Raw genomic sequence first — 13,841 nt, forward strand, 5'->3', positions numbered from 1 at the left:
GAAAATTTGACTTTCAAACACAAGAATGAAGGGAAGCATGAAAAGGTAAACAACAAAGAGAAGTCATAAGGGACTTACTAAAGTTGAACTGTTTACATTCCTACATGGAAAGACAATATTTGGAACTCTTGAAACTTTTCAGTATCTGGGTACTGGGTAGGATTACACACACACACACGCACACTCACACGCACACACACATAGAGATAAGAGTGCATAGAGTGAATTGAAGAGGATTGGATCATATCTTAAAAAAATGAAATCAAGCAGTGAGAAAGAAATATACTGGGAGGTAAAAGTGAGAAATGGAATGGGGCAAATTATCTCTCATAAAAGAGGCAAGCAAAAGACTTTTTTAGTGGAGGGAAAAAGAGGGGAGGTGAGAGAAAAACATGAAGTTTACTCTCATCACATTCCACTAAAGGGAGGAATAAAATGCACACTCATTTTGGTATGGAAACTTATCTTATAATACAGGAAAGTGGGGGATGAGGGGATAAGCAGGGTGGGGGGGATGATGGAAGGGAGGGCATGGGAGGAGGGAGCAATTTGAGGTCGACATTCATGGAGAGGGACAGGATCAAAAGAGAGAATAGATGTAATGGGGGACAGGATAGGATGGAGGGAAATATAGTTAGTCTTACACAACATGACTATTATGGAAGTCATTTGCAAAACTGCACAGATTTGGCCTATATTGAATTGCTTGCCTTCCAAAGGGGAGGGCTGGAGAGGGAGGAAGGAAGAGAAGTTGGAACTCAAAGTTTTAGGAACAACTGTTGAGTACTGTTCTTGCTACTAGGAAACAAGAAATACAGGTAAAGCAGTATAGAAAGTTATTTGGCCCTACAAGATAAAAGAGAAGATGGAGACAAGGGCAGAAACGGATGATAGAAGAGAGGGCAGATTGGTGATAGGGGCAATTAGAATGCTCGGTGTTTTGGGGTGGGAGGAGGGGACAAATGGGGAGAAAATTTGGAACCCAAAATTTTGTTAAAATGAATGTTAAAAGTTAAATAAAAAATAAATAAAAAACACTTCAATGAGATATTACTCACTAAACTTTAGTATTATTTCAGATTAAAAAAGAATAAATTCATTCATATCAAAGTAGTTATGCAATTCACTCTAATTTGTCCTTGCTATTTACAATAAAGAGCATCAGTAACCTAGCAATATGCATTCATATGACAATTTAACATTTTCAATGAGCCAGAAAAGTACAGTATTGAAAAAAAATTCAAGTTCTATTTCTAAGCAATAAAGTATAGAAGTCAAAACTCTGGACAATGATCTTCTTTATAGTCACCCAAATATAAAGCCATCCATTTCAGAAAAAAACGAAACAACAAAAACAAAAACAGCATTGTAGTTGGGCTTACTCTCTTCCTTTCGTTGTTAAGGGTTATGCTGTCTCTCAGAATTTACCAGTTATTCACATGACTTCATATGACTTCCTCATTTTTCACCTGACCACACTACTTTGAGACTTCCCTGGCTGACCCTCATACTGCCTCAGAAAGTTCAGTATTGGGATAACCTCATCATCCAGTAAGATCTGCTTTATTACCTTCTGCTTCTCTGATTGGAGGGTGGGATTATGAATTCCAAATCTCTAACTTGAGAGAGCCCAGTTGGGATTTCTCTGGGCTACTTCACCGTGTTCTCTTCTACACACCCCTCTTCAAATTCAGTCTCCTCCTGAATTTTGTCTTCCTCCATCAGATTGTTGTATTGATAATACATTTTTGCTAATTGTTAATATAATTTTGCTTCTAACAGGAAGATCTTCTCCAACCATTAATGGGCCTGGGAAGATCTGTAGGAAGGCCCACATCTTTTGTTAATTTTCTAATGAGGCACTGGTTCTCAAGAGTTGTGATGCTCTCTGGTTCTAAAAAGTGTATAAAGGATCTGAGGTGAGATTTTACTTTGGGGCTTATTCTTTGGAAGTGTTTGTGTGGCCAGATGGGACTCTGGGAAGACACTAAGGAGCCTCTGCTTTGAAAACCCATATGTTGATGCTTATCTCTCTGGTAATTACGTATGCATGTAATGGTCAGTTAGTTGGATCGCTTTGTTGATTTATGATGTATATATTGCTTATGTCAAACAGTTGGAAGCCATATCTGTCTACCTGTATTTCTCTGTATTTTCTCTGAAGTTCAGGGTGCTGACTTTTCCCCCTGGACTAAGTGAATGATATATGTGCTTGATTAAAAGAGATTACTGACCCCCTCAAAAGTTGCCTTTCCTTTTAGAAAAACAGATCAAAGAACCTGTGATAACAAGCCTTCCTATGTATGTCGGGGTGCTTGCATTTACAATTGTAAACTCCTTGAGATCAGAGACTGCCCCTAAGTAGGTACTTAATAAAAGTTGATATGAAGGGATCCACAGTAAAACTGCATACTTAGATACTCCTAAAGTAAGTTCTTCTCTCCACGTTAATTACTCATATTCTCTGGAGGAGAGAGAAGGACTGATTACTTTTGTTTTTTCACTTCCTTCATTTTCCATATAATTCACCTTCTCTCCCACTCTGAGAACCATCCTAGATAACAAAACAAATTAAGTGAAACTAACACATCAGCCATTTCTGATAGGTCTTGCATTGTTCCACACCTATAGTCTACTACCTCTGAAGAGGTTGAAGGGACTTTAACTTCTTATATCTCTTCTTTAAGGCCAAACAGTCATAAAAATGGCACAGTATTCAGTTTCAATTTTTGTTATTATTGTCATTATTTTCATTTAATTTATGTAAACCATGTAATATTATTTTCCTTCTTACATAAGCTTCATTTTATATCAGTTCGTATGACTTCTCATATGTATATTTTTCTTATTCACCATTTCCTATAGTTCTGTGGTTTTTCCGTTAAACCCCTGTACCACAATTTGTTCACTCTTTTTTCCAAACAATGGGCATATACTCCCCACTCTCCAGAACTGTTCAAATTCATGTAATGTTTCAGGGCTTACAATAGATTTTCCTCACAATAATCCTATGAAATTGGTTCCATTTTGCAGATGAAGAAAACAATCTCCAACCAGGTGAAATGTCATAGTCATGGCTATAAAATGAATAAGTAGCAGAGCATGGAAATTCTTCCAGGTTTTCTGATGTTATATCTAATGCACTTTCCCCATGCTACAGTTGCCACTGAGTCATTAATGGATCTGTACTCCTGCACAGTAAGAACAGCTACTGTGTTTCATTTTTGTGTTTTTCTTTAGTCAGCTGAAATGCAAAATTGAAACCCTGATTATTTCAGGAAAACTTTGCTTTTGTCAACTCTAAGTTGCCACAGTCACATAGAGTCAAATCTTGCCCTCATATTTCCTCGTATTTAAATGATGTTTAAACTAGAAATTTAGACTATTATAGGGAAATGATGCAGACTGTTAAGAGTTAAGTAAAAATATCCTTGAAGAAAATTCAAATATTGGGTTGAGCCTGCTTATTGTATCAATATATTTTGGAGAAATGTTTCCACATAATATAGAAAATAATTTGCCATATCTGAATCTTTATGGATTTCAAGGCCATCTGCCGAAGTTGTGTAGACAATAACTGAATCGCATTTCTCAGAATGTTGTCTGTGAACAGACATATGATTACCTGAAAACCAGTGATTTCTTTTGAAAATCTTCACCCCCACAAACCACACTTGACACCGAGAGATTCTCCTATCCAAGCACAATTGATTGTTGTCCTTCATGCTTGGGGATAGAATGACATCACTTTGTTGAGGTGAAGATATAGTGTGCCTAATTGTTGCTGATCAGACCAATACAAGTTCAGAAGACTCTACCACAAGTCAGGCACAAAAAATCCGTTTGAACATCGGGAGTGGAAATGTCTCTAAATATGCTTATCTTATGTTTCTTTTCAGCTAGTGCAATTCTACTTAGCTTGTAGAGCACAGCACTTTCTTTGATGTGAGCATGCCTTGCTAGTTGGTCCTGTGCCAGTGACTCCCATGTCTCACAATTGATTCCAAAGCTCTTCAGAGAGACCTTGAGAGTGCCCTTTTATCTCTGCTTCTGACCTCCATGTGAATGTTTGCTTTATGTGAGCTCTGTGAAAAATATTTTTTTTTAGGCAAATATACATTTGGCATGCAAGTCATATGGCCAGCCCATCAGAATTCCACTTTCTGCAGTAGAGTTTAATGCTTTGAATTCAGCTCAAGGAAGGACCTCAGTGTCTCGTACCTAAGACAGTTTCTAAGACAATTCAAATGGAAGCAATTCAGCTTCCTGGCATGGCACTTTTCACAGGCAAACAGCAAGGAGATCCGTACAATGATAGGCAGTCTAATACCTCTACTCTCTCACACTTTCTTTTGGAGCCTTCCAAACACTGAGCTAGCTCTGGCAATGCATGCATCAACCTCATCATCTATGTATACAATCCTGGAAAGTATACTGCCAAGCTAAGTGAACTTATTCACAGCATTCAAAATTTTTCTATTTGCTGTAAGTGATAGATCCATATATGGGTGGTGTAGTGCTGGCTGGTAGAGAACTTCTGTTTAATTGGTATTGATTGTCAGTCCAAAATTAGCACAAGTGGTAGAGAATTAATGCATACTCAGAGGCTGCACTAAGTGCGCAGTCATTTGCAAACAAAAAGTCATTCACCACCTCTTCCTCCATCTTTATCTTGGCTTGTAGCCTTTTGAAGTTAAATAATTTACTGTCATTCTGGTAACTGACCTTGATACCATTTTTGTCTTCCTTCAAAGTGTCTGACATCACTGAAAACACCATGCTAAAAAGTATGGAAGTAATCTCACATCCCTGCTTCATTCCATTGATGACTGGGAAAGTGCAGGAGCACTGTCCATTATTCAGAACCTATGCAATCACACTGTGTTGGAACTGGTGTACAACATTGATGAACTTCTCTGGGACACCAAATTTTACCATGATTTTCCCCAAGCCTTCATAACTGACTGTATCAAAGGCCTTGATCAGATTGAAATACACTGCATACAGAGCTCTCCTCTGTTCCTGGCATTTTTCCTGGAGTTGTCAGGCAGCAAATACCACATTGATTGTTCCTTAACCCTTTCTGAATCCACACTGGCTCTTGGGTAGATGACCATCTTCCAGGTGAAGAATTAGCCTGTTAAAAAGACTCTGGCAAGAATCTTGCCAGCAATGACTAAAAGAGAGAGTCCCTTTGACTGATTTTTAATGGACAAACTATTTCTATTTCTGTTATAGAGATGGACAATGAAGGCATCCTTCAACTCCTGGGGGATAACCTCCTCTTGCCATATAACACAGAAGATTTCAGTTAGCTTTTATATGAGCAGTGAATCCCTTGCCTTGTAAATTTCAGCCAGAATAGAATCAGCAACAGGTACTTTTCCACACAAGATGAACTTAATGGTATTCAAAACCTCTTTTTCAGTTGGAAGTTCACCTAGAAAGGAACTGACTCCAACTTGAGGTATGTGGTTAGTGACTTCACCATTGTGTTTTTTGAGAATGCTATGAAGGCATTCAGGTCATCTTTCCAGGAGCATACCTTTATTACTAATCAATGTGTGGCTCCCATGAGTGTTGAGTAGTTGAGATGCAGTATACATTCAGAGCAGTAAAAAGTGCTTTGGATTGTTACTATCAACATAAAACTGAATTTCATCTGCCTTTTTACTGAGCCGAGAATCCTACATCACTCCAAGCTTAACTTTCCCTTCACTTTTGATGGAGTTAAATGGTGACTTCTTAGAGACAGATAAACCATCCTGCTTGGTAAGTCCGGTGGAATTCTTGTTTTTCTTTTAGCAGCTTCTGAATTTCACCCATCATTTTTGTCAAATCAGTTTGATGTTTTTGAATGTACTGGCCCAGATGAGTAAATACAATGATGTATACCAAATCTCTGACAGTCACCTACTCCTTTTCTGCTCCACTGTTGCCAACTGTACGTTGGCTCAGTTTTCCCTCCAAGTTAGCAAGAAACTGTTGATGCAGGGAGAAGCACTCTAATAAGTTGACATTATCTTCTAGTAGTCATCTTGCCTTGGGATGGGATGGGATTCAACACTTTTATTGAATGTTAATATTTAGCTTAGAGGGGATAAGCCTATGATTGGTCCAGCACTCTGTGCCACACATCATTTTTGTTATTCTCACATCCTGTCTGTCTTTTCTCTTTTCAGTGACATAGTCTATTAAATGCTAATATTTTCTGTGAGCATGAATCCATGGAGTTTTATTGTATTTAGGTAAATGAAAGACAGTGCTGCTTTTGTTCATTTTTTTGTGTTTCAACTGCAGAGTAGTTGAAACACCTGCCTCAGTAAGTGAGCGAGGGTTAGGTTGGGTGAAGTAGACAAATTTTAGGGAATGTTTTTAGCCCCTTCCTCATGCTAGGAGGTGAGCAGTATGGTCCTTCAAAAAGGTTGTTCAGATACCCAGGATGCTGTCGAATCTCACTAATACTTCAGTCCAGTGAGAAGATAATTATTACTTATGACCTGTACCACCCATGTTCAAGGTAACAACTTGAGCTCTCAGTGTATCCACATCTGCTGCTTTGTTATTTTTCTAACACCATAGGACTTTGAGGTAAGGAAAAATTTTAAAATAGTATGAGTGATGTTTTTTGACTCATGCCTATATTGGATTGAAATGATGCAGAGCTGTGTGAAGTTGTTAGCCTCACTTGCTCTTCAAGTCATTGGAGTCCAGTGGCAAGACAAAAGTCAAGATTACTGGCAATGTCCCAGGATACAGTGGATGACCTTGACCTCTTTAATGCCTAATCAAGCTCCAAGCACTCCACAATGCCAGCTTCAGCTGTCTTCATGGCCATTGGAACAAAGCATTTTCATCCACTCATTCCACCAGCAGAAGTCTTTACATGCTTGAGGTAGACACCTCCAACTCACTAACAGATTTAATGCCCCTTGGGTCCCCTCAAGCTGGTTTAGAACATCTGCAGAAATGGTTTATTGAGATGTGGCCACTAAGCATGCTACAGCTTCTGAAGTCACAGGTGAGAACTGGGTGACAAATGGACACCAAAAGTGGAAAGCAGTAATGAAAAGGGCTTGGCAGTTCTTACAACAGGGGTACTACTCTTCCCTGAACACCAATATACCCCCGCCCCACCCAGAACAGTAGCATGATATCAATTATGTTGACTTGATTTCAGATAGCTTTACCATGTGAAATATATCTGAATTTCTAAGGGTTTAAGCAACAATGTATGACAAGAGCATTTCTTCTGGCTTTCTGATGTTTCTTGTCAATATATTTATTAAGTCTATGTGGATGCAGTAACAGTTTCAGATACAAGTAAATTCAACGTTCTCCCTATTACCACATCTTTACTGGCATTCCTAGTACAATAATGCATGGCATAACAATTTTTTCCTCATATTTTCAGTGATGATACTTGCTAGCTATATGGTGCACTATATAGAGTACTAGGCCTTGAGTAAGGAAAAACTAAGTTTGAATCTGGCCTCAGATACTTATTAGCTGTGTGAACTCGGCAAATCACTTAGCCTTTGTCTTTCTCAGTTTCCTCAGTTGTAAAATGGGACTCATAGTAGCATCTGTAATACAGGATCATTGTGAGGGTTAAATGAGATGTTTGCAAAACTCTTAACAGCGTCTGGCATATGTAGAATGTTGAATAGTTTTTCAGTCATGTCCAACTCTTCATGATCTCTTTTGGGGTTTTATTGGCAAAGATACTGGAGTGGTTTGCCATTTCTTCTCTAGTTTGTTTTATAGATGAGGAACTGAGGGAAATAGGGTTAAGCAATTTACCAGGGTCTCGCAGTTAATAAATGTCTGAGACTGGATTTGAACTCAGGAAGGGAAACCTTCCTGACTCCTGGCCTGGCACTCTCTCTACTGCACCACTTAGGTTCCCATATGTAAGGTCCTGATAGCAGGGACTGCTTCCTATTTGTCTTTGAATCCCTGGTTTGAAATTCCAGGTAAATAGTAGAGGTCCAAAAATCCAACATCAGAATTGACACACATAGTTTGGGGGCATACATAGTATGTGTGAGTAAAATGCAGGTTCATAGAGGCTTGTTTTTATATTCTCAGAGCTAAGCCCAGTGCCTGGCTCATTTGTTGTTCAGTCACTTTTCAATCATGTTCAACTCATCATGACCCCATTTGAGATTTTCTTGGGAAAGATACTGGAGTGACTTACCATTTCATTTTCCAGATCATTTCACAGATAAGGAAACTGAGGCAAACAGGATTAAGTGACTTTCCCAGAGTCACACAGCTAATAAGTGTCTGAGGCCACATTTAAACTCTGGAAGATGCGTATTCCTCTTTCCAAGCCCAATGCTTTATCTACTACATCACCTAGTTGCCCTTTTTCTGATGCATAGTATGTACTTAATAAATATTTTGTCACCCCTCCATATTGTGTTGAATTCATGGAAATAAATGTGGCCTGCTAGGTGCAAGGTGTGCCCTTGGTATATTACTTCTGAATCGTTTTTTCTAGCTCCCATTGGGAAGCCTGAACTTGAGACAGATTGGAGTATTTCTGCATGCATAGATGGGAGGTTGAGATTAGATTCGTGAGTTCATTTATACAGGGAAATCCTGTGTCAGGAAACTCCTTCTGCTAATGCAGGTTGCTACCTTCTCTGAAATTTATACCACTGACTGCAATTTTAGCCTTAGAGATTTGTCCAGAGTCACATAGTACGTGTCAGTCTTTAAATTCACTTATGATTGCAGAATGAACAAACGTACCTTGAAGGAGCTGTAGGAGGTATTCGAATTCCTCTTCCTCTAATACCTCTTCCACGACTTGAATCCTCTGAGCCATTCAAATAAGATAGTTCACGCAATTGTTCCTGGCGAATTTCATCATTGTAATCCTGAAAGAAAGAATGCCAAAAATAATAGTATTTGGTGTGAAGGTCTTAGAGATGTAAAACATAAATCATAATAGAAATAATTTGTACATTTCCTAAACTTTTTTTATGCTATAGAACCTTACAGTAATAATAACAGTTTTGTGGGGTATGGTATAGTGGACAGAGCACTGAATTTAGGTATATATTCTGGCTCTGGCATTTACTACTACACATGGGGCAAGGTAATTAAGTTCTCTGGGGTTCAGTTTCTGAATCTGATTTCTACTAGATGACTTCCAGATATCTTTTTTGAAATCATAACTATTACTATACTCATTTTATAAATGAGAAAACTGAGGCTCAGGAAGGTCATTTATCCATGTTCACATAGCAAGCAAAGGCAAATATATTACAAAGTGCACTGAAGGGATTTTACTTTTTTTTTTAATTAATGAAAACACTTATTGAATCATAAAGAATATTTTATCCATCAATTAAACTAAAGCAACTATTACAGGATAATTAAATTTTAGTTAATAAACTTCATTTAAAAGTACAAATCTTAAAAATGAGATAAAAAATACCAAATTTGAAAAAACTAAAAAAATTGAATTTTTTTTAAACAGGGTATGCCATGGCACAGCACTTACAAGCAAATGGTAGAGACATTTTTTCTCTCTACTTCCTATGGTACCAACATAGTTAAAGTGACAGCAAAGGGAAAACACAAGAAATTCTGAAACAAAACAAAAAAAAAACCCAAAATTTCAACTATTAAGTACTGACTGTGTGTCAGATATTGTGTTATTTATATAACTGAACAAAATTTTAAAGTAATTCTTTGTTTTTTGTTTTGGTTTGTTTATTTCATGCTCTCAATTTTGGTGCCCTGGTATAAAGGACTGGTTGTACTATCATAGCTCCATTCATTGCTAGCTAAAGAAGGTTTAAGAAACAGAAGAAATTATTAGTGCTACATAATGGAAATAGGCTTATTCACTATATATTCATTGTGCTTGGTGTCTTCGTTTTTAAGAAATTTGTAAACAACATAATCAATAGACTACAGTGTTTGAGTTACTTTTATTCATTAAAGAAAGTAAGTAAGTAATAAATATAAAAAAAACCCGCCTGGACAATATCACTGTTATTCTTGATAACTATAGATTTGTAGTTTTGTCAGTATCATGAAACATAATTTTAGCATAAAATATTCCTTTTTATTTCAGAATATTTTAGAGACAAAATGATATATTACAATGTTAGATTTGAGGACTCAAAGATCTGAGTTCTAATCTTGCCTTAGATAATTATTAGTTGTGTGACAATTTCCTCATCTGTAAAATGAGGGTATTTAACTTATTGGCTTCTAAGATCCCTCTAGATCTAAATCTATAAATTTTAAATTGTGTTCGTGTGTGTGTGTGTGTGTGTGTGTGTGCGTGTGTGTGTTTGAATATTGGGAACCCTTATAAGTTTATACTCATTTCCTCTAAAGGAATGGCGTAAGGGACTATGAGTAGATAGATGCATATATAAATATTAACATTTTTCTTTCTTCTGCTTGTTAAGGGGTTCAAAACAGAGTTTTGTCACCAGATTTCTTAAGCTTGCCTTCCATAAATAATTTTTATAAAAATATAGTCTTGCTTCACAGTCTTTACTTTTTTTGAATTGCAATAACATTGGTTTTCTGTTTACTTCCTGTAGCATCTGATGATAATGAAAACAGACTCTTACACAGTTGGCTGACAGTAGGCCCATACACAAGATAATTAGGATTTCTAACCAAGTCAAATATTATTCACTTTTTACCTTCTAGTTTTCAAATTTAACAGCAATTGCTAAAGAAAAGGAAAATATTTATATCAATCCGTTAGGAGTAGGAGGTTGGTAGAACTATCACAATGGAATGATTGAACATAAAAATGAAATTTCAAACCCACAAACCCCTAAACTGACTAATTAGAGAACATGTATTGGAAAGATTTCTGCATCAGAGAACATCAAAGCTTCTTTACTGAGGGAAGCTGAGGATCATCCAAGGAGATAATAAGAGGAATTCAAATCAGGACCAGGTTTATCTGGGGTTTATAACAAACCCCCTATAATCATTACTTTCCAGTACATATTCAAGACAGCTGGGTGGCAATGGAAGTTAGAATGTTGCACCTGGAGTCAGGATTACTTAAGGTCAAATACAGTGTCAGACACAGACTAGTTATGTGACCCTGGATAAGTTGTTTAATGTCTGTCTGCTTAAATTTCCTCAACTGTGAAATGGAATTAATAATAGCACCAAATCCCCAGGTTTGTTGTGAAGATAGTCAGTTAATAAACATTTATTACGTGTCTACTATGTGCCAAGATCTGGGGACTATTGTTGTTTGTTGAAGAGACCCATGACATCAGGAAGATGATGCATGACTTTCAAGTGATTTGAATTTAAGCGAGGAAGGTTGTGCAAGGTCACCAGCCTCACCTTCTCCTCTGGAGCCATCTGGGTCCAATAGCAAGATATAGATCAGGATGACTGGAGATGGTCCTCGATGCAGTGGGAGACCTTGGTCTTTTTAAACTAAGGTCTTTACAGTAGGTCACAGTTTGACTGCATGCTCATTCAATGATTAAGACAAGGTAAGAAATGAGGCCAAAAAAAAAATTTTTGAGAAAAACAAAACAAAAAAATAACCAATCTGATGGAAGAAGATCCTGAGGGTTTCTGGCAAAAGCAGAAACAAGTGCTATTTATACTCAGACACTGAGACATCAGAACCTAAATGATGACCCTGTAAGGTTTAGGCTGGGACACATTGGTGGTCAATAAATGAGGGAATTGGATTTAAGGTATGATCCTTAAAAAAAGAAATCTAGCCCACAAATTTCAAGATATCTTGCAAGGTTTTAGCTGTCAAAATTTATATTTTAAGCTATATTTCTTAAGAAATACAGAAACACATATAGAAATATTTTTGTAGGAAATATATAGAGAGTACATAAATGAAGTAAATAATTATTATTTTCTAATTGAATTGGTAAAAAGGTATCATTTGTTTGTTCTACATTCACGAGTTTAAAAATAACTTTGTGAACTCTCTCCTTTCATCAAAGCCAAAGGATTAAAACATACTGAGTAAATGGACTAAATTGTTATATATCTTTGAGGGCTTCTGGGAAGTTGAGCAAGCTCCTAGTTGTGATCCATAAAAGACTATTTATGTTAAAAGTTTCCTTTCTCCTTGAGAGAGTTTACTCACGCCATACTCAATAGGTATTCAATAAATATTTATTTAATAATGAATTTATTGTGGATACATGCTGCAAATACACAATGAACTGGACCCAGAATTGAGCCATCATAGGAAATTATGCAGTGCTCATCCCAACCTTGAATGAGGGCCCACTTTTTCAACAACAATTTTTACTGTAGTGAATGATTGCAGAGCAATGAATCATGGTATAACACTGTTTCTGGAGCATTAAAATAAGAAAGCAGAGGGTAATAAAGAGGGTCTTTGCTACCTATTACCACCAGAATCAAATAAAATGTCCTCTGTTTTCCATTTAAGGCTCCTCATAACCTGCCCCCTTCCTATCTTTATGTTTTTTTAATACATTGCTTGCCTTCATGTGCTCTAAAGCCAACAAAGTTAACTTAGATGCTGTCCATTGCACATGAGACTCCATTTTCTGAACCTTTGCATTAGCTGCCCTCCAAGGGGATGAGGATGGATGGGTGAGCTTGCAGTCAGTAGGAAAGTAACTAGTAAACACGGAGAAACTGAAAATAAGTCATAGTGGGAACAACTGGTTCCCTCGATAGGATCGAGGAGATGGGATCAAATGGGATCACTCCTGCAGGTAAAGGGGTTATCCTTTGTAATGAGAGAGGCCACCTTTTCATGTGAGCCTCCTTTCTTTTTCCTGTAAAATACGAGGAAAGATTCTTAATTGAGAGGGAGGGGGCAGGGGCAGCCAAGGTATATTTGAGTTGGGATGAAAAGGTTTGGAAGAACTGTTGTGGAAAAAAAATAGTAAGTTGCTAAGGAAAGTATAATAGGATTTCCTCGCATCAGTGAGGGCCCAGTTTTGGTTGGGTAATGTAAAATTTTACTGGACCTAATCAAAACATGTTCAGCAGCATGTATGTAGTCACAAAAGTGGCAGATGATGGAAGTGATCCAAGGCGGAAGCTTGGCAAAATAATATTAAGGCTAGAAACTCAAAAGAAGATGATGTAGAATTGATCTGGTAAACCAAAGAGTCAAGATGATGAAAAGATAAGAGAGTAACTACTTCAAGGATGATGACTTGGGAGAGAATCAGGTGGGTCAAGTGATTGAAGGCCATGTTGAAAGCAAAGAACATTTTTTTGCTAAAAGAAATCAGGGAGAGATTTGAGATCCAGTAGATTATGATCAGATGAATGGATTTTTGAATTCTTGAACATGGAAATTGGTGTATTTGTGGGTGATGACAAGATGAAGACTATGACAGTCTTTGTGTGTGGTTGAAGTGGGGTGGAGCAGTAGCTCATGGGAGAAGATTAAGCTGAGGTTTAGGGTGTTTAAGGGAGAGTCAGTAGTATGTATGATTAAGTATAAGGGGAAGAGTTAAGCAGAGGAAAATTGTAAGCTAGGTACCAAACTCACTGAAGGAGAGTGACGTAGAGGTCAGTAAATGACAGCTACCAAGATTTAGGTGGGTTAATAGATATGAACTTCATGAACTTCAGAGGGTGAAAGATTTCTGAGTAATGGAGATAGAAGAAGAACCTCAGAGTAGCAATGGGGAACAAGAAATACGGCAACTTCCACCTCAACCAATAAGCTGAGGGGAATAAGTGAAAATACTTGAATCAAATGAGACAATATTTGTAAAATACTTATCATATTGTCTGGCATATATTAGGTACTTAATAAATCCTTGTTCCCTTCCCTCTTTCCAATTGTACTAATTATGCTTCAAACATCT

At 37.3% G+C, this 13,841-nt stretch overlaps 1 protein-coding gene across 6 annotated transcripts in view; it reads right to left on the reverse strand.

Moving 5' to 3' along the window:
• Positions 1–13,841, reverse strand: part of KHDRBS2 (KH RNA binding domain containing, signal transduction associated 2) — a 926,489-nt gene that overhangs the window by 293,617 nt on the left and 619,031 nt on the right. For all 6 annotated transcript variants that reach the window (XR_011974335.1, XR_011974338.1, XR_011974337.1 and 3 more), the window contains one exon: positions 8,761–8,888. Coding sequence is in view for 2 of the 6 variants with exons in the window: in XM_072642542.1 (XP_072498643.1) it covers positions 8,761–8,888 (128 nt within the window). In the remaining 4 variants the exon portion in view is untranslated. The remainder of the gene's footprint in view (positions 1–8,760; positions 8,889–13,841) is intronic.

Source organism: Notamacropus eugenii, chromosome 2 (genome assembly GCF_028372415.1).
Source record: "Notamacropus eugenii isolate mMacEug1 chromosome 2, mMacEug1.pri_v2, whole genome shotgun sequence".
NCBI classification, from domain to species: Eukaryota; Metazoa; Chordata; class Mammalia; order Diprotodontia; family Macropodidae; genus Notamacropus; species Notamacropus eugenii.